We start from the raw sequence: 20,255 nt of genomic DNA on the forward strand, positions 1-20,255 counted from the left end.
GCGGCTCAGGGGCGGGGCGGGGTTTCGGGTCAGCTGACCTAGGCTGTGCAGACTCAACCCAGAAGCCGGAGCTGTGCTGTGGATCTTGGCGCGGTGAGGCAGGTTTGAGGCTGGGGGCAAGGATGAAGGCTGCGGGTCGGGACTCTGGGGCGTCTCTGCCACATTTTCCAATAACCTCCTCCAGCCCCAAGACCGTCTTGGGGCTTCTGTCCCCTCCTTCGGGTACGAGATCCTGGGACGAGGTTCTGAGCCGGGATTAGGTGGCCCCTGGGGGGCATACGTTCCCCTCCTGAGCATGGCCTCTCAGACCAGCCTGTCCAGGGATTAGTATCTGAGTCCCCTGTTCACCTCCTGGTTCCGGCGGTCGGCCCCCGTCGTGTCCGACGGCTTTGTTTTCTCCAGGGCAGGCCATGGGAGGGGGCCTCGCGGCGATTGAGCGCTGACCCCAGCAGCTGCCCTGTCATTATCCGCGCCAAACAGGCGGCTCGCGCGGGGCTGAGTCACCAGGTGGCCACGGACCTGGAGGCCTTGGAGTGGGTGGTATCCACCAGCGGGGACGCCCCTCCCCTCCACAGACGCCGCGGTTCTGTTGGGAGCCCAGATTGCCTCCTCCCCTCATGCCTAGGACAAGTTTTCAAGTGTGTCCGTGGGGAGGCTGGGTTTGGAAGACTGGCGCGGGTCTTGTCCATTCAACACTTAACCGAAGGCTGCTTTGCGCCAGGGACTTGCGGAGGGCGGTAGAGGAGCGGGGGACACGAGGCAACCAGTGCTTAGCCTGTACCAGGTACCATCCTCATTTCTTGGTCTGAATTATGTCATTTAATTCTGCAGTTTGTAATTCTGCAGTCTAGGAGGTGGATACCTAGGTTATCCGCCCCCCCCCCCCCCCCCCATTGTATAGATTGGAACTCTGGGGCTCAGTCACTTGCCCCGGAGTTCTATACCTTGTAGGCATCAGGCAGGTCAGTTCTAGGGTGTTCTCTCCTCAGACCTAGGTCATCTGAACTCACGACTGGTTTCCTTCCTTCCTTCCTTCCTTCCTTCCTTCCTTCTTTCTTTCCTTCCTTCCTTCTCTTTCCTTTCTGTATTCCTCTCTGTCTGTCTCCTCTTTCTTCCTCAGCACTTTCTGAACCTTTATTGTGCAGCTGGTGTTTCCAGCCCTGAGAGTCCGTCACAGCTAGGGTGAAGGGAGGGGTGTGGGCTTGAAGAGCAGGATTAGCTGAGGAATGTGATAAGCATTCTTCAGGTATGTGAAGGAGGGGAGGGGGTGGGGTGACAGGTGTCATCCAGCCAGCCTTTGCAAGACCTCTTTGAGATGACATGTTAGAACTGGGTCAAAGTGTCTCCTTTACCAGGCCCTCCAGGGGCAGAAGGACACTCCTTGGGGAAGAGACCACACGTGCGGAAGCCTGGAGGCCTGCAGCTTCCTTGGGAAGCTTCCATGGGAAGCATCTCCGTGATTCAGCTTGGGATCCGAGAGAGGAACTTGGGTATGGCAGGTGATGGCTTCTCCAGCACAGCCTTTCTCAGAATCAGATGGGGTTGCCCTTCTTTTTTTTTTTTTTTTAAGATTTTAATTTTAGGTAATCTCTACCCCCAGTGTGGGGCTTGAACTCACAACCCCAAGACCTAGAGTCACATGTTCTACCAACTGAGCCAGCCAGGCATCCCAAATCCCTTGTGTTTAAGGCTGCTTCTTGAACCCAAAGACCCTGATCTGAAGTCCAGAGACACTGTTCCTGAATTCTGGACACGTGCCCTCTGTGGTTCCAAGACACCCCTGCTGTGGTCCTTGTCAAACCTGTGGATGCAGCCAAACTTTGTTGGAACCCCGGACATCTGTTCTCACAGTGCTATTTGACCAAGAGGTGGGCCCCTTTCCAGAAGCCAGGCCTGCGGCCCAGGCTGGCTCTTTAGCTGGGTCAGAACCTATAGGTGACGGGCTATACGCACAGCGGCCCCCAGGGGAAGGCCCTCTGGTCAGGATTCCTGTGCATCTTAGAGTGCCCTGAGTTGTACGCATGCCCTGTGCACGGATAGGAGACCACCCACCTAGTGCTCTGGGCCCTCTGAGCCAAGCTACGGTTCTCAAGACACCCCCTTCCCTCACTGGGCATGTGCTCACCTTATTTTCTCCCTAACCTGGTGAAAAGGATGGGGGGTGAGGGGGTGGCCTCAGGATGGTCGAGCTATAGGGTTCTCATCCCTCAAGCAGTCACCAGCCTGACAGCCAGTCAGGCGCTGGGCTAAGAGCCTCATATGTGCTTCATCTGCACCACAAACCCCAAGGAGTGAGTGTCATCATCCCCATTTTATAGAGAGGCTCAGACGGGTTCCTCACTTGGGCAGAGCCACCCGACCTTATCTGGAAAACGGAGACCCTCTCCACTACCTCGCAGGGAAGTTACGAGGGTGGCGATGTAGTCATGCGATGGGCTGGATGGGCACACTCAGAATCTGTAAGAGGACGGCGGGGAGTCCAGTTGGGAGGTGGCTGGGGGACCAGAGGACTTGCTCTGAGATGCCTTTAGCCCAGCAGAGATACAGTTCTTACCTGGATTGTCTGTTAACCTGGGTGGCCTTGCAGGTGCTAGTGGCAAGACATCAGGTCAACAGCTCCCACGTGGGCTGTGCTGAAGGTCATCAAGGTGGGTTACCAGGATGCAGGTAGAGGCTATCAGCACCCTTTCTGGCCCCCGGGGGTACCGCAGAGACCCGGGCAGACAGTGACCCGGATGCCCTTACCGCCAGCTCAGGGCCTCTGCTCGTGGCCAGTCACAGTAGGGCTGAGAGTCTCAAACTTCCTGAGAAGAGAAGCTGACTTGCTTCCTTTCCCTCCCTGGTGCTCCCAGGGTGCTGCGATCTCAGCACTTCCAAGGGTCTGGCCAGGGTGACAGTCCATTTGGGTGCCGTGACAAAACACCAAAGACCAGGTGGCTTATAAACAATACACTTTGGTTTCTTACTTGTTCTCGGGGCTCGGAAATCCAAGGTCAAGGCACCAGCAGATTTGGTGTCTGGTGAGGGTCCGCCCCCTGGCTCATAGGTGGCTGTCTTTTCGCTGTGTCCTCACGTGGCAGAAGGGGTGAGGGAGCTCCCTGGGGTCTCTTTTATAAGGACACTCATCCCATTTATGAGGGCTTTGCTCTCCTGACCCAAGCACCTGCCAACGGCCCCATCTCCTAATGCCATCACACTGGGGGTTAGGTTTCAATGTACGAATTTGGGGAGCACACAAATGTTCACTCCGTAGCACAGGGCATTGCCTTATGAGGATTCTGGGCCTTCTGAGTAGGAACTGAAGGTGGCCAGAGACAGTCTCAACCCGGTGAGGAAAGCCTCTGAGCACAGGAAGAGAAGAGGAAGCCTGCCTTCTGGCCGCTGGGGAGGTCGGGGCAGTTAGGCCAGGCCACAGGAGAGCTCGGCCACACCCAGGGACAGAAGCGCCTGAGGCAGCATTGGCAGGGTGGCTATGAGCTGGGGTGTGGTGGGCTCCCAGTCCCCGCTTTGACTCTGGCCTCTGCCGCTTCCTGGCTGGGTACGAGTCCCTTCCGTTCATGGAGTTGATATGAGGACAACATGAGTAAATGCCTGCGAGGTGCTTAGCACAAAGCTGGCAAAGAGCTTAGTAATCAAGGGCTGTGATGCGTCTCGCCTGGTAGACACGGCGCCATCTGGCTCCACTTTCTCTTCCTTCTCTTGGACTGTCGCGCAGACGGGGACTGCTTTAGTCACTGTGCAGGGTGCTCGGGCACCGGGAGGAGACTTTCCTGCCTGTTCCTGCACCAGCCACCTTCTGGCTTTGCTGGTGGTGAGAATGGGGAGGTGGTTCTGGACCCCTTGCCAGCGGGCGTGCCACACATGTTGCTCCTGGAGAATTCTGCGTGAGTGCCACGCTTGGGTCCCAGCCACCTGTGCAGGCCGTCATCCCCTGAGCGACGTTGGCAGATAGCCCTACTTTAAATGAGACGATGTGCTCAACGGGGCCTGGTCTCAGCAGACCCTCCTGGAGTAATTGACAAAACAGATTGGAAACAACGTAAATGTTCAAGAGTCCTGACAGAGGTGCCCCTGAGGGCTCAGTTCTCCGCACTGTAGGGACTCCTTTAACCCTGGTGACATCCGTGTGAGGGCGGTACTGTTACCACCCCTTTCATAGATGAAGGTATTGAAGCACAGGGGGGCCGGGGCATCGACCCAAAGCTGCAGCACCGTCAAGTGGTAAAGCTGGGATTCGAACACACTTGTCCCTGGCCGCAGATCAGCGCTCCCCCTGCCCGTGTCATTGGCACGCGTGTGCTGTCATCTTTCTGTCCTCGAGGCTGATTGTCCTCGGATTCAGAGGCTTGGTCTGTGCCAGGTGTTGAAACTGGGGATGGGCATAGCTGGGGGGGCCACAGGATGCAGACCTTCCAGAGCTGAAGCCGCCCTTTCTTTCTCCCCCTACGACCCTCCCTCCATCCCACAGCGGCCATGGTCTGGAAGAAACTGGGCTCCGGCAACTTCTCCAGCTGCCCCAACGGCTCCCTCGAGTGGATATGGGACGTGTTTGGCGAATGCGCCCAGGACGGCTGGGACGAGGCCAGTGTGGGCCTGGGCTTGATCTCCATTCTCTGTTTTGCAGCATCCACCTTCCCGTGAGTACCGTCAGGGGCGCGGGGAGCAGGGCAGGGGCGATGGCTTCAGGCACTGCTTGGAGGGGCCTCTCCAGATTCAAGGCCATGTGTGCTGCCTCCACTCCCACTCACTGACTTCCAGCCCGCCCCGGAGGGCCCTGCGCTGAACCCCACCCTAGGCTGACACACAGATGTTAATAACAAGAATATTAACACTTGCTGCCCTGTGTTGAGGGTCCAGTGTGTGTGTGGCTGACTTCTAAGCGCTTGATGTGTTTTTTACTTCATTTAATCCTCATAATAAGCCTGTGAAATAGGAACAGTTGCCGTGCCTACTTTATGAGGGAACGGAAACCCAGAGAGGCTAAGTAACTTGCTCTAGGTTGCACAGCTAGGAAGAGAGGAAGCAGAGGGGTGGGTGGGCTGAGATGCACCAAGCCCTCGTCCTGTGACAGTCTGGTGGTGGGCAGAGAAGCAGGGATTACCAAACAGCGTGGCCACTGGCATGATTGGGGAAGAGGACACACTGTGACCTGGGAGAGTCACTTTGCTGCTGCGTACCTCAGCTTCCCCATCTGCAAAATGGGAATGTTGTTCCCTAACTGCCGGGGTTGCTGGCATGAGGGAACGTACGCCTTTGCTCGTTGCGTGCACAACCCCGTGGCTGGACAGAGTGTGTGCGGGTCAGGGACGCGGGGACAGGTGAGGTCAAAGAGGTCACCAAGGGCCCTGTAATGTGAGGCATTCTCCCCTGTTAGGAAACGTGCTCTTTATCCTGAGGGAGAAAGATAGGAGTTTAATCAGGAGCTCGGCATCTTTTAAAAATAGCTTTATGGAGAGATAATCCACATACCATATAATTAGCCTATTTACATGTATAATTCAGTGTTTTTCTTATAGCCACAGAGTTGTATAACCATTGCCTTAATCAGTTTTAGGACATTTTCTTCGCCCTAAAAAGAAACCCCCAAAGCAGTGAGTCATTCCTCATTTCCCACTCCCAGGCCCTGGCAACCACGAGTCTACTTTCTGTTGCTATAAATTTGCCTACCCTGGACGTTTCGTGTAAAGGGAATCACAGAGCATGCGAAAGCCTGGCTTCTTTCCCTTAACATAACGTCTTCAAGGCTCATGCATGTTTGGCAGGCGTGAGGGCTTCATTCCTGTTTATGTCTGAATAATATTCCCGTGTGTGATGTCCCACCTTTTATTCGTTCATCCATTGATGGGCATTTGGTCTGTTTCTACTTTGCGGCTATGCCAGTCAAGGCCACTGTGAGCATTCATGTGCACGTTTTTGTGGGTACCTGTTTTCACTTCTCTTGGGTACGTGCCTAAGTAGCAAAATTGCTGGGTCATATGGTAACTCTGTGTTTACTCTTTTAAGGATGTTTAAAAAACATTAAGTTTCTGGTTTCATGACGTGGCCTGGCCCTAGTGATGTCATTTTGGGCCTGTGGTTTTCTTTTCTTTCTCTCTCTCTTTTTTTTTTTTTTAAGATTTTTTTTTCATTTTTCTTTTTAATATTTATTTATTTTTGAGAGAGAGAGAAACAGAGCACAAACTGGGGAGGGACAGAGAGAGAGGAAGACACAGAATCTGAAGCAGGCTCCAGGCTCTGAGCTGTCAGCACAGAGCCAGACGTGGGGCTCGAACCCACCGACCGTGAGGTTATGACCTGAGCCAAAGTTGGATGCTTAACCAACTGAGCCACCCAGGCGCCCCTTTTTCAAAGATTTTTATTTTAAGGGACGCTTGGGTGGCTCAGTCGGTCAAGCGTCTGACTCTTGATTTTGAGGTCATGATCTCACAGTTTGTGAGTTTGAGCTCAGAGTCTGGCTCTGTGGTGATGGTGCAGAGCCTGCTTGGGATTCTGTCTTTCCTTCCTTCTGCCCCTCCCCCCCTTTGTGCTCACTCTCTCTCCCCGTTTCTCTCTCAAAATTAATAAACTTAAGAAAAAAAAAGATTTTTGTTTTTAAGTAATCTCTGTATGCAACGTGGGGCTCGAAGTCACAACCCTGAGATCAAGAATCACACGCTCCACTGACTGAGCCAGCCAGGCGCCCCCAGTGGTTTTCTTTTTAATAAGGAACCGCCAGGCTGTTTTCCAGAGAGGCTGCACCATTTTACATTCCCACCAGCCATGTGTGTGAGATTCCAGGGTCTCCAAATCCCCATCGATGCGTATTTTCTTTGTTATTGTAGCCACCCTAACGGCTTTGCAGTGTTATCTCATTGTAGTTTTGATTTGTATCTCCCTGATGGCTAGTGATGTTAAGCGTAGCTTTTCTTGTGATTTTTGGCCATTTGTGTATCTTCTTTGGAAACAGGTCTGTTCAGATCCTTTGCCCATTTGTCAAGTGGATTATCTGTCTTTTTGTTGTTGAGTCGTAGGGGTTCTTTACATATCCTAGATACAGCAGCTTCATCTGACATATGATTTGCAAGTATTTTCTCCTGTTCCGTGGGTTCTCTGTTCACTTTCGCGATGGTGTCCTCTGAAGCACAGAAGTCCTAAATTTGGACAGTGTCCAGTTTATCTCTTTTTTTTCTTTTGTTGCTCGTGCTTTTGGTGTCCTATCTAAAAAAGCATCGTAGCCTAACCCAAGTCACGGAGATTTGCCCTTATCGTAACTGGGGTGCAGGGGCACAAGACCACCTAGCTTTGGGGGTCCCACACAGACCGGGTTCGGCCACTCACTGCTGACAGAATCTGAAGGCAGAGACACCGAGTGATGGTGAACCAAGAAAGGAATTTGTTTCCAAGAGGCCGATCCTGGGAAGACAATGGACTTGCGTCTCAAGGACTGTCTCCGTAGTGCTGAAAATCCATCTGGATTTATATAAGGAAAATGTGGGACAGGGGTCAGTGGGGACGTGCTGGTGGGCAGTGAGGGTCAGGTCAGTCCTTGTCTTGGGGTCAGTCATTCCGGGTCTTGCTGGCTCAGGGCCGTCCTTGTCGCCTGAGGGAGTAGTTTCGGTTCCCTTCCCAGGATGCTTTGCCCGCAGGGTCTTTTGCCTGAGTTATGGGATGAGCTGGAAAGAAGAACTTAATCAATTAGAAAGTTTGAGGTCAAAATGGATGTAGGTGAAGCCCTCTTTCGTTATCATTTCTTCTGAGTGTTATAGATTTACCTGATTCTGACACCAGCATCCCTGTGTATTTTTGCCCCACAGTACCAAGCATTTAACTCAATTTAGGCCCTGTCTACTTTGGGACAGCATCAGATCCCACAGGTTAAGGGCTCAGTCCCACAGGGTTGCCCCTCCCCCTTCAGAGGTCACTTGTAAGTCTAGGTTGTCGGCTGTGCTTCTGGTAGGTGTAGACCAGCTCTAGATCAAACCTGCTTGGGTCTGATTAATTTGCTAGAGCGGCTCACAGAAGTCAGAAAAACATCTTACTCACTGGATCACCAGTTTATCACAAAAGGATGTAACTCAGGAACAGCTACATGGAAGAGATGGAATTTCTAATTTCTCTCCCAGCGCGCCGCCCTCCCTGAATCTCTTACATGTTCACCAACCTGGAAGCTCTCTGAACCTGTCTGTTCCATTTCTTGTGCAGGCTTTGCTACACAGGCATGCTTGATTAAATCAGGGCCACTGGCAATTGACTTCATCTCCGGCCCCTGCCCCCTCCCCCAGAGGTCACTGGATTGGGCCGGAAAGTTCCAAGGGTTTAATCACATCATGGCAACCAGCCCTCCTCTTTGGAGGATCCAGAGGCTTCCCAAAACTTAACCTCGTGAACATAACAAAAGGCACCCTTATTGTTCTAATCGCTTTGGAAATCGCAAGGTTTTTAGGAGCTCTCTGCCAGGGATGGGGTGAAGACCGAATCTAGATTTCTTATTATAAATCGCAGTGTAACAAATTAGCTTTTGAATTTAGGTCTGTTAAGAAACAAAGTGCCACTGGGTAAAATTGAAGATCCAGTTGGTGCTATGAAGCCATTCATGAATTGGACAGCATCCCATCTAGCGAATAGATGCTCTAAGGAGTTTTATAAAATGGAAGATTATAAGAAGGAGAGTGGGGCAAGAAATTATTAGCAGAAAAAAACGAAAGAGAGAAAGACAGGATGATATCAGGTAAATTCACTTTCCTGCAGGGGATCTTACTTAGTAGATTACCTCATCTTCTTTTGATGGGGGATGGAGAGGACAGATGACCTCACTGCTGCTGACCAGAAAATTCCTGACCAATTAAGACTACGTTTCTGGGTTGAAATGCAATTAGATTACTTATTAAGCCCCTGTTTGGTGATTTGGCCTGAGTGACTCCATCTTGAGCCTGTGGTTTTCTTTTTGATGGGTTGTTGATACAGTTTGAGTGATATTTTGTATATGGTGTGAGGTAGGGGTTCAGTCTTTCTTTTGCATGGAGATACCTAGTTGTCCCAGTACCATGTGTTTAAAAGACTATTTTAATTCAATTCCCCCATTGAATTGTCCTAGTATGCTGTCACGGGCTTGACATTTTTATTGAATTGGCTTATTCCAGGTGCCATTGTGGGTATATTGCAAGTCGTCAAAGCAGATGCCATCCTTGCCTTTGCAGAGCTTCTACTCTGGCTCCCTTTATTTATTTATTTATTTATTTATTTATTTACTTATTTATTTTTAAGTTTATTTATTTTGAGGGAGAGAGAGCGTGCATACTGCCAGCGGGTGAGGGGCAGAGAGCAAGAGGGAGAGAGAGAATCCCAAGCAGGCTCTGAGCTGTCAGCACACAGCCCAACGTGGGGCTTGATCTTACAAACCGTGAGATCATGACCTGCTGGCTCCTTTTAAAAGGCAGTCTGGGAGGGGCGCCTGCGTGGCTCAGTCAGTTAAGCATCAGACTCTTACTTTTGGCTCAGGTCATGATCTCACAGCTACAGAGATCAAGCCCTATGTCAGGCCCCGTGCTGACAGCGTGGAGCCTGCTTAGGATTCTCTCCCTCTCTCTTCCCCTCCCCTGCTCTCTCTCTCTTTCAAAATAAATAAGTCAACATTAAAAAAAAAAAGGCAGTGTGGGAGTCACAGGGAAGAAGGGCTAGAGGGACAGGGAATAAGACTGGAGGTAGGGAGGCCACCTTGGAGGCCGTGTAAGCCATCCAACAAGCAGCGATATTAGCGGGGGTTGGAGAGGCCCTTCACAGGCTGACCGGACAGGTATGGGTGACTGATGGAGGCCGAGGGAGAGAGATGCCTTGTTCCAAGCTGAGAGCTTCTCTAGAAGCTTTTCTGAGGAGCTGGCTGAGGCTTTTCCTGCCTGCCTGAGCCTGGCCGAGTAACCAGTGAGGGGGGTCAGAGGCCAGAGAGAGAGCCCCAGGTGACAGCAGGAAGGGCAGTCCCCTTTGTGCTCCTCTGTAGGACTCAGCCTTTCTTGAGTGCGGCAGAATCACTCCCCCTGAAATTTATGGAGTCTTGCCAAGACACATGTCCCAGAAGGGGCTTTAGGGGCCAGAGGATAGACCTTAATTAGGGGCTTCCGCGGTGCCAGGCCTGTGCCGGACCCTATTCCTGCCTTCAGGAAGCTTGAGTCCGGGAGGGACGGGGATGTCCTGTGTTACAAGGGAGAAGTGGAGGACACTGGCAAGCTTGCCTCAAGGAAGCCCTGGGGAGGAAGTGATAGTTCTCAAGCCATGAAACACAAAGAGGAAGAGGAGGGAGTGGGCCGGCCGGCTGCCAGGAACAGGCTGGAGAAGGGGAAATAGGTCCTGGTGGAGGGGGCAGGGGCAGAGGAAGAGCCAGACCTGGGGGCCACGTGAGGACGCGCCTGGGAGGATGCGACTCCTCGCTGAACAGCAGTGAAAGGCTCTGAATAATTTCAGGGTTTTAGAAAGATCCTTGAGAGGGAGGACAGATTCGAGGAGGAACCAGGCGTGGATAAGAGACACAGAGGTGGGTGGTTGGGCAGGGGGCGCTCGGACAGGAGGCGGAGAGGGAGAGATGGCCATGGGGAGAACCAGGCCATGCTCTCTGCTCAGCTTCTGATGTTGGTGATGGTGGGGGTGGGGGTGGGGTGAGGTACCACTTAGCCCCCTTTTATTTAAATACACACCAACAATTAAACAGAAATGTAAAGGCTTAATGGCAGTTGTGTAAGGGTTAAGGGTGACTGGAGCCTCAGGGTCTGGCTGTGACAGGACTGGCCCAGCCCCTATGAGGAACGTGGCTACGCAGACCTGCCCTGTGGGGGTTCTGTGAGGCCTGGGTGAGTCCATACGCACAGAGGGCCCAGAATTCTCCTGTTACCTGTCATCGGCATTGAGCTCCTGCTAAGACCAAGGGTCCAAAGAGAGGGCCTTTGGGAAAACCACCAGCGTATCAGAAGCCACTGGCCTAGTGACGGAGAGCTCTGGGGGTCCCAGCCCTGGCCCTCCCCATTGCCCTTTTTAAAAAATTTTTTTAACGTTTATTTATTTTTGAGAGAGAGAGAGAGCTGGGGAGGGGCAGAGAGAGAGGAGACACAGAATCTGAAGCAGGCTCCAGGCTCTGAGCTTCCAGCACAGAGCCTGACGCGGGTCCCGAACTCACGAACCGAGATCATGACCTGAGCCAAAGTCCGACGTTTAACCGACCGAGCCACCCAAGCGCCCCTTCCCATTGCCCTTTGAAGGTAATGGGCTGTCGTCTGGTCCATCTTATCACCGGCTGCTCCTGGAGATCGAGCAGCCCCAGGCGTTGTGCTCCCGCCACCGTCCTTTGAACCCCCTTCCCCTCCTCAGAAGAAAGAATGCGGGGTCCCTGTGAAGCGGTCTCAGGGCCTGACACAGAACTTCAGCACCCTGTAAAAACTCCACGTTCCCACTGGCAGATGCCAGGGTGCCACGGAGGGGAATCTGAGTACTGCGATGGGTGGTTCTGGAAAGAGGGACGCCCCACAGGGTTCCCGGGTGACTTCCTGTGCTTCTGCGGCCCCTGCCCCACTCTTCCCCTGAGTGTCGTCTCCTTCCTCTGCCACAGCCAGTACATCAAGGCCTGCAAGACAGGCAACATGGACCAGGCGCTGTCTCTGTGGTTCCTCCTGGGCTGGATCGGTGGAGACTCCTGCAACCTCATCGGCTCCTTCCTCGCCGACCAGCTGCCCCTGCAGGTGGGCCAGACCGCGGGCAGGTGGGCTGCACGGGACAGCCAGCAGGAGGGTCCCCGCTCCAGCGTCCTGATCCATGGTTCCATCTGGCGAGGGCCCCGCCCCGTAGAGAGGGCCTTCCGCCCTGCCATGCGGCGTGACAAGGGGTCGGTCGGTGCCCTTGTCCGGGCCTCGGTTTCTCCGTTTGCACACTGAGCACATCAAACCAGAGGATCGCTCTGGGGGCTGTGCTGTTAGGGTGTGGGGCCCCAGAGGAGGAACGGTTTCCCTTGGCAGGTCCAGCTGCCAGGAATCACAGGAATCCTCTGCCTTCCCCACCAGGACTGTAAAGTCTTTTTTTTTTTTTTTTTTAAATGTTTATTTATTTTTGAGAGAGAGAGGCAGAGCATGAGTGGGGGAGGGACAGAGAGAGAGAGGGGGAGACACAGAATCCGAAGCAGGCTCCAGGCTCTGAGCTGTCAGCTCAGAGCCGGACGCGGGGCTCGAACGCACGAACCGTGAGATCGTGACCTGAGCCGAAGTCGGACGCCCCACCGACTGAGCCACCCAGGCGCCCCAGGACTGTAAAGTCTTGATGGCTCCTGTACCAGCCAGACCAGAGCCCTCACTTAACCTCCCAGTCCCGTTCTGTATCCTGCACGTTTTCTCCCTCTGCCTCCCTGATCTCTGCCGGGTAGCAACTGTGCTCCCCTCCTTCCCAGATAAGGAGACAGAAGGTCAGAGAGGTGAAATGAATCGGCCGGGCCATCCGGCTGCTGACCGAGCGCGGCCGTGCTGTCGGCACATGGTCTGCAGAGCCTGGGAGCCCTGTTTGTCTTGCAGACCTACACGGCGGTATATTACGTACTGGCGGACCTGCTGATGCTGTCACTGTACTTTCATTACAAATTTAAGAAACGCCCCTCGCTGCGTGAGTACGGGGTCCCTCTGGTCGGGCGTGTCGGGGGCAGCGGGAGAGCCGGCAGCCGGGGAGGAAGTGGGTTTCCCATTGCCCAGTGATAAACTCAGCGTAGGGCCTTATCTGCAGGTCTGAGCCCCAGCCGGCCAAGATGGAGGCCGGAGGGTGATTGGCACATCCCGGCAGGACCGCAGGGACTTCCCTTCTCTTGAGCTCTCATTCAGCAAACGTGGCTTCAGCTGCTCCTCTGTGCCTGGCCCTGGGCTTGGAGCTGAGGAACCGAGGACAAGGACAGGTCCTCGCTGCCCTCGAGGATTGAGAAGGGGGAGGTCAGATGGAGGCACTTGGGGGTGGGGCTGTTTCGCTGGCATTTCCGTGTGGGGTAACCCCCTCCTGATCCTGCTGCCTTCATCTCTCCTTTACCACCCGAGGAGAAGGGTGCTATGATTACACCCGTTCTGTAGATGAGGAATTAAAGCTCAGAGAGGTTCGGTTACTTGCCCAGAGTCACACAGCCACTGAAGGGCAAGGCCAGGACTCACGTCCTGGTCTGTTTCCTGCCACTGATAACCTAACCGTGGCTTTCCACCTGCCTCCCGCTCAGTGTCTACCCCCATCAATTCTCTGCTCCTGTTCATTTTGGCAATGGTGTGTACCACCCCACTGCTGAGGAGTGCTGGCCCCGTGACTGCCCCGAGCGAAGTCTTCCGGGGGCGGACGCTTCTGTCAGTGGAGCCGGGCAGTAAGGTGAGGTGCGGGTCTGGTAGGGTGGGGTGTGGATTGGGGGCCGGCTCGTCGTCCCCAAGGACCCTGCCCTGCATGGCCGCGGAGGTGGGCACTGCCCTCTCCCAGGGGGCCTGGGGTCTCGCCCTGCACCTCTGGCCCCTGTTAGGCACTGAGCACCCCCTCCCTCTCAGCCCTTCACTCGGCAGGAAATCATCGGCTTCGTCATCGGCTCTGTCTCCAGCGTGCTGTACCTGCTGTCCCGGCTGCCTCAGATCCGCACTAACGTGAGCCTGGGGCAGGGGTGGGTGGACCCCCTGTGTTGAGGTGTGGAGTTTCACAAGAGGTCTGGGTCCAAACTCACTGTTGGCTTGGGCAAGTGCATCCAGTTCCCTAAGCCTCAGTTTCTGCCTCTGGGGAGTGGGCATGGGCCGCCTACGGGCACGTGTGTCCTGTGTGTGTCTCAGGGAAGCAGGAGGTCACGCGAGGTCAGGGGCTAGGCCCAGAGTCCTGAGAGGAGAGGAGAGAGTGGCATATTGGGGCCAGGGGGGCTTGTGGGCCATCGTGGGGCCAATGTCCCATGGGCCCAGAACGGGTGTAGGGGTGTGGGTCGTGGATACCAGGTGCACAGGGAGACGTCAGCTCAGAGCATGCACAGTGCGACAGGGACGTGTGGACAGTGACAACCCAGGGTGACAAGAGTCCTGTCTGCGGCCTCCGACCCCACCCCCTCCTCACCCCTAGTTCCTGAGGAAGTCGACCCAGGGGGTCTCCTATTCGCTGTTCGCGTTGGTGATGCTGGGGAACACGCTGTACGGGCTGAGCGTGCTGCTCAAGAACCCCGAGGTGGGTCAGAGTGAGGGCAGCTACCTGCTGCACCACCTGCCCTGGCTCGTGGGCAGCCTGGGCGTGCTGCTGCTGGACAGCATCGTATCCTTCAGGGGCGGGGCGGAGGGCGGGGCGGAGGGCGTGGTGGGGCGGGGCGTGCTGCTGGACCCCATCATCCTTCAGGGGCGGGGCGGAGGGCGGGGCGGGGCGTGCTGCTGCGGGACACCGTCCTATCCTTCAGGGAAGGGGCAGCGTGGGGCCGGCTTGGCAGCCTCCGCCTGCACACGGCTCCGCACCCACCCATCCAAGCACCCCGGGAGGCACCAGACCCGGCGGTGAGCAGGAACCGAACGGCCCTCGCCTGGGAAGCTTACAGCTCAGTGAGGGGGCAGTTGGCACGCATGGAGTGATCAGAGTGTGGCGCCGGGGGCTGTCTTGGTTTAGAAGGTCAGCCAAGGCCACCACAGTGCCATTTAAACTGCCCCGAAGAGGTGCCTGAGTGGCTCAGTTAAGTGTCAGGCTTCAGCTCAGGTCATGATCTCGAGGTTTGTGAGTTCAAGCCCCACATCGGGTGCTGTGCTGTCAGCACCAAGCCTGCTGGGGATCCTGTGTCCCGCCCCCACTACCCCAAGCCCGCTCGTCCTCTTCCTTTCTCTCAAAAATAAACATTAAAAAAAAAAAATTAAACTGCCCCCCCCGCCCCGGGAGAAGAAGAAATCACGCAGAGAGGCAAGGGAGGGGTGATCTAGACTCAGCTTGTGCAAAGGCCCTGAGGAATAAAGGGGAAATCAGCCCATCCAGGCCAGAGGAGTACAAGCTGGAACGTGGAGGCAGCTGTCCCTGAGAGCCTCGAGGGAGGGGCTGCAGCTCCAGACCTTGGCCTCTCAGAGTGAGGGTGACTGGGAAGGAAGAGGGGAGCAGCTCCGGAGGGAGCCGGGTCACGTCCGTCCCAATCTCTGCTCCGTTTGGCCTTGACGTCGGCCCCTCCAGATTTCTATCCAGTTCCTGGTGTACAGGAACACGGCCACCTCCGCGGAGCGCCAGCCCCTGCTCCACAGTTGACAGGGACCCAGGCCAAGCCCAGGACAAACCGGGACCTCCAGATGCCACCCAGCAAGGGACAGCTGTGGGCAGACACGGGGCTGCTGACCGTGGACTGGATCGTGGAGGAGGCTGGGGGTGCCTTGAGCTTCCCGCCCAGCTGCCTCCCCACCCACCTCTGAACTCTCTGGGCTGACTCCCGGGAGCCCCGACCGACTCTTCAGGGAGTGAGGAGTGAGAGGGGCACCAGGGCCAGTGCCCCACCCTCTTGGGACACACACCAGTGTCTGAGGCTTCTGTCCCTGGAAGCCTCGAGAAGGGCCTGCAGGCCAAGACCTTGGCCTCCCAGAAGGCAGCTGGCGCCCACAAGCTCCCCTCCCTCCGTCTGTCTGCATGCCCCCCGGAGCGGGGCGCAGGTGCAGCCGGGTGCATCCGGGGCCATCCTGGTGACTCCGGAAGCCCAGTAAATGGTACCTCCCAGCGAGGCCTCTTTCTGTCCTCATTCCCGAGGTGCTGGGGTCTGGGCTGCTCTGGGCGACAGCAGTGGATGGTGATCCGGGCCCCAGCTGCCGGGTCTCAGGTGGGGGCCTAAAGGTCCGGATGTGGCAGAGCCGAGCAGGAGCAGATCGCCCAGCCTCCTGGGGACCTCTGGTTTTCTCACCTGCTTCTCATGGTGAGGACACAGCAGCGAGGACGATGCTCTGACAAGGTCCCGGCTGCTCTGTGCTCAGGAAGAAGCAGAATAGTTCGGTTCAGACCTTGGTTCTGCATCTTAAGCTTGTCTGTGCCTGTTACCTCATCTGTGAAGTGGGATGACGACATTACCATTTTGTATTTCCTTCCAGGATGGCGTAATTAACGGAGGTTAGCCCCAAAGTCTGGCATGTAGTAAGAGCCTAATAAAGCTTAGCTTTGGTAATTTTCAGTTGGAGGAGAGGCACATCCAGATCTCCCTGCAGGTCAGGGAGACCTTCCTGGAGGAGACGACATGCAGAAAATGAGCAGGGGATGACAGGGAGAGGTGGGGAATGTTGCAGGGAGCAGGAAGGAGGTGAAAGAACAATGGGAAGGGAGGCGAGGAGGGCAGGGCCCAGCCGTGAGCTCTGGTTCTGGACCCCAACCTCAGTTTGTCTCCCAGATCCCATTCTGAGGCCTCCTTCTTACTGGCCATGACCCTGTGGGTGCCTGAGGGCCCGTCAGGGAGAGAAGCTAGGTCTCAGCCTCTCCGGATCTCCTCTTCTGCCCCAGGGACAGAAAGGAGTCTGGCAGTGGCGCCCACCGCCTCTGTCGAGAGGGACTGCCACTGCCCCAATTTGTTGCGACATGTATTTGCCGAGTGCTGCCTCCACTGGCCCATACTGTGTGGGGTGTCAGGGACGGGGGTGAACCAGCTCTGGTCCTCGCCATCAAGGAGGGAAGACGGCTGCCGGGCCCTGGTGGTAATAAGGGCTTTGACCGGAAGGTACAAAGCGCCGGAAGAATGAGGAGACTCAACAGGAAAGGCTTCGTGGAGGAGAGGCCCTGGGGCTGAATCTTGAAGGCAGAGTTGTCAGGAAAGGGCTACAGCGTGTGCACAGGCCTGGCATTGAGCGTCTGGGCTGCTCCCAAGATGGGGCCGCTTACGAAGAGCCTTGAAAGCCAGACTGACCGTAGACAGGGTCGTGGGGACAGGGACAGGCAGTGGCTCACAACAGGTGGCATGGGTGTGGCCAGGGGAGAGAAGGCACGAATTGGGGTCTGGGGAGACCTCAAAGGGGCATCTCAGGCTCAGGTGGGCAGCGAGGTCAAGCAGGACCAGTCTCCCCCGGTCCTGTCCTGGGTCATACCTGTGGGGTCCTGTGTGTACCTGGCACGTGACTTGAGCGCTTCCTGTGTGCTGGGCTGGGCTGTGCCCTGTCGTGTAGGTGTAATTAGCCTGGCCGTTTTATAGATGGAAGATAGACTTTGAGGGACCAGGCTTAAGGTCGAGCAGCTTTTTGAACCACATTATGTCCCTCTGCTGCAAGGGCCATCCCACGCCTGGTGGGGGTTGGGGCCCTCCGAGTCCCCTCCCCGGACGGGGGTCCGGAGTGTTGGGCTGTGTGCAGTCCAGCTTTCCCTCGCTCTCAGGAGCGGCCCAGCCTTGCTGGGCTTAGGCTCCCTTCCCACTTCGAGCCTCTGGCCTTGTCCCAGCCAAAGGGGCCCCAGGCCCCAGGCCCCGGCTGCCTCTGGCCTGGGCCTGGTTCAGGTGCCCTTTGCCAGCCAGCACCTGGCTCCACCCGGGGTCCTGACCTTGGTGCCAGTTACCGGGGGTGGTATTCGGTATGCCATTCGGAATGGCAGTATGAGTCCCAAGTGTGGGCCTGAGTTAGAGCTGGAGGGCTAAGAGATGAAACCTCACAGCCCTACCTCCAAGCCCTTGTGAGGGTGACGTAATTTCTTCCTCGTGGGAAGCACCGAGTCTTTGGGGTGCTAGCTTTTGCTTTCCAGCACTGCCCAGTCTGCTCCGAGCCATGGTTGCTTCCTCTTCAGGAAGCCCCGGCCTGATGGATGTGCCCAGGGGAGTGCCCTGCCCTGTCTGATGGAGGACGTAGCTGTGGTGGTTAAGAGAGATGGGCTTGTAGGCTCATGCCCCAGCGCCTGGCATGTGTAAGCGCCTGGTGGGTAAATGATGAGCTTCTCCGATGCCCAGGGCCTCCCCAGGCTCCTCCCGGGAAGCACAAGGGCCAGTCTGATGGACCCATTAGTTCCACCACGCTGGCAGCCGTGCGTGCAGGTGGGTGGGGTCCGGGGGGGTGGGGGGCTCAGGTGGACTTCTCCACTGGGCACACACCTCTGTACCCTGTTGCAGGTAGGGGGTGGTGGGGCCCTCACCTCTAGGTGTGGCCTGAAGGGGTGAGCTCTCACACTTTGGACCCTTCCTCCCGCCTGATTCAGCCGAGTTCTGCCTTTAGGTTTCGGGCCCAGGCTCGGCCAAGAAAGCGGCGTCCCACACATCAGTTGTCCTTGTCTGGGAGGGATTCTCCATCTGGACACTCATGGGGGCAGGAGGCTGGGCCGGTCACCCCCAAAGAGCCCGGCCCGGGCGGTTCATATTTTAACTATTGAAGGAGATGCTGTGTATGCAAATGCCTTGCCACAGTGCCTGGCCTCGGTGTCCCCCCAAGCCCTGGGGGGCAGGAAGCTGCCTGGCAGGCAGGTGGCAATCTCCAACAAGGCAGAAGGAAGGGCCCAGCATGCCTGTCCTCAGCATGAGGCCCCAGGTCCTCCCAGCCCGGGGTTCCCCTTGGTCATTTAGGGAAACTGGGATTTTTCTTTTTTTTTTAAAGTAGGCTTCACGTCCAGTGTGGAGTCCTACTCGGGGCTTGAACTCATGACCCCGAGATTAAGACCAGAGCTGAGATCAAGAGTTGGCACCCAGGCGCCACAAACCTGGGATGTTTTAAGCCATAGCTTAGGTATGGCCTTCAGTCCCCAAAGCTGAGAAAGGGGAGGAACGCACAGCTCAGCCCTGCACAGCCAGCCAGGTGCTGAGGCTTAACTGTTCCATACGCATGCGCTATACCTGATCAGGTTGAAGAAAGTGGGGATTGATTGCCTTCTGCTGTGGGTTAACTCAATGCACCCGAAAACTCAGTCCCCCAGCCCTGTGACAGCCCTGAGGACACAGTCACCCACTGGGATCTCTGTGCCCAGCACACGTAGGTGCTCCATAAAGGTTATTTTTATTAATAATCACTTCCCAGGGCGCCCGGGGGGCTCAGTCGGTTAACTAAGCGTCCGACTTCGGCTCAGGTCATGATCTTGCAGTTCGTGAGTTCGAGCCCGTGCTGACAGCTCAGAGCCTGGAGCCTGCTTCAGATTCTGGGTCTCCCTCCCGCTCTGCCCCTCCCCCGCTCATGCTCTGTCTCTCTTATCAAAAATAAACATTAAAAAAAACCAAAACACTTGCCCACCCCCACCACAGTATGGGCAGACTGTGTATCCCACCATCGTGTCCCCCTTCCACAGTAGGTGCTCAGTAAATGTTTCCATGAATGAATGAGTGAAGTGAATGCCTTAAACACTGTCCCTCAAGAAGCCCTCAGTCTGGTGAAGGAGACAGGCACGTAACCGCCGATCACAGAACTACTGAATTTGTGCACTCGACATGGGGGAAGTGTATGGTGTGTGAGTTCTATCTCAATAAAACTGCTTGAAAAAAGACCAAATTAGCTATTACTAAATTTGGGAAGTTATGGGTATGAGAATACATTACATCTTGCAACATTTCTCCTCATTTGTAACCATTACAAGGTAACCCAAATGCCTAATATTCACCAGGAACTGAAGGATTGCATTCACTAGGCCAGTCAAAGACCTATACGAGTATGATAGTCTATTCATTCTAGGAAGCATTAGTTGAGCTTTTAAAGTCGAAAGCCCCAGGGCACCCGGGTGGCTCAGTGGGGTAAGCATCGAATTCTTGATTTCGGCTCAGGTCATGATTTCACGCTTCGTGAGCTCGAGTCCCGTGAGTCCGTCCCCCTGCTCGCTCGTGCGTGCGCTCTCACTCAAAATAAATAGACTTTAAAAAAAAAAAGGAAAAACTTAAAAAAAATAATTAAAAATTTTGCAGATTTTTCTTTAGAGGCTTCATCACTGAGAGAACAGGAGAAAAAGATCCTCCAAAACGGGCAGGCGGGGGCGCGCGCCCCGGCCCCCTGCTTACCGTTAAGCGGGAGTAGACGGTGGCCCCTCGGGCCTGTGGTGGGGGTTCGGTGGCAGTGCCCTCCCCCGGGGGGCATTTCCTCCGGCCTCCTCGGGGTCTGCCGGGTTCCGGGAGCAACACTAGACGCTGGAGGCAGGCTGCGGGGAGCTCACAGGAGGGAAGGGAAAGGCGAGCCGGCGGCATCTCCAAAGACCGAGGCCAAGCCGGCTCCGGAGCCTCAGGGGCAGGACCCCTTCCCGGTGGGATGACGCCGTCCTGACTCTTTGCTATCAGAGTCTCTCGAGGGAGAACTTCTCACCTGGCTCGGCATGGGTCGTGCAGGTGGGGGTGGCGGCCCCCCGTGACTGCAGGGCACCCAGGCTGCACGGAGGGGATGGCA

General features: G+C 55.7%; 1 protein-coding gene across 3 annotated transcripts; it reads left to right on the forward strand.

The window, feature by feature from the left end:
- Positions 1–38: 38 nt before the first annotated feature.
- Positions 39–18,915, forward strand: SLC66A1 (solute carrier family 66 member 1). Of its 3 annotated transcripts, none has more exons than XM_042951463.1 (8): positions 39–93; positions 4,469–4,637; positions 11,570–11,699; positions 12,519–12,606; positions 13,199–13,341; positions 13,512–13,604; positions 14,062–14,247; positions 15,136–18,915. In XM_042951463.1, the coding sequence occupies exons 2-8, from the start codon at positions 4,474–4,476 to the stop codon at positions 15,205–15,207; spliced, it is 876 nt and encodes a 291-aa protein (XP_042807397.1). In that variant the 5' UTR covers positions 39–93; positions 4,469–4,473; the 3' UTR covers positions 15,208–18,915. The 3 variants fall into 3 exon arrangements, with proteins under 3 accessions (XP_042807397.1, XP_042807398.1, XP_042807399.1); XM_042951464.1 differs by having other exon boundaries at positions 53–98; XM_042951465.1 differs by having other exon boundaries at positions 78–102.
- The last annotated feature ends 1,340 nt before the right edge of the window (positions 18,916–20,255 follow it).

The sequence above is a fragment of the Panthera leo genome, chromosome C1 (assembly GCF_018350215.1).
Source record: "Panthera leo isolate Ple1 chromosome C1, P.leo_Ple1_pat1.1, whole genome shotgun sequence".
NCBI classification, from domain to species: domain Eukaryota; kingdom Metazoa; phylum Chordata; class Mammalia; order Carnivora; family Felidae; genus Panthera; species Panthera leo.

Excerpts from the sequence above, each read along its gene's own strand:
- SLC66A1 (XM_042951463.1), top strand. The coding sequence starts at position 4,474 with ATGGTCTGGAAGAAACTGGGCTCCGGCAACTTCTCCAGCTGCCCCAAC. Across the intron at positions 13,342-13,511 it reads CAGTGGAGCCGGGCAGTAAG|CCCTTCACTCGGCAGGAAAT; the intron begins GTGAGGTGCGGG and ends CCTCCCTCTCAG. Across the intron at positions 13,605-14,061 it reads TGCCTCAGATCCGCACTAAC|TTCCTGAGGAAGTCGACCCA; the intron begins GTGAGCCTGGGG and ends CCTCACCCCTAG.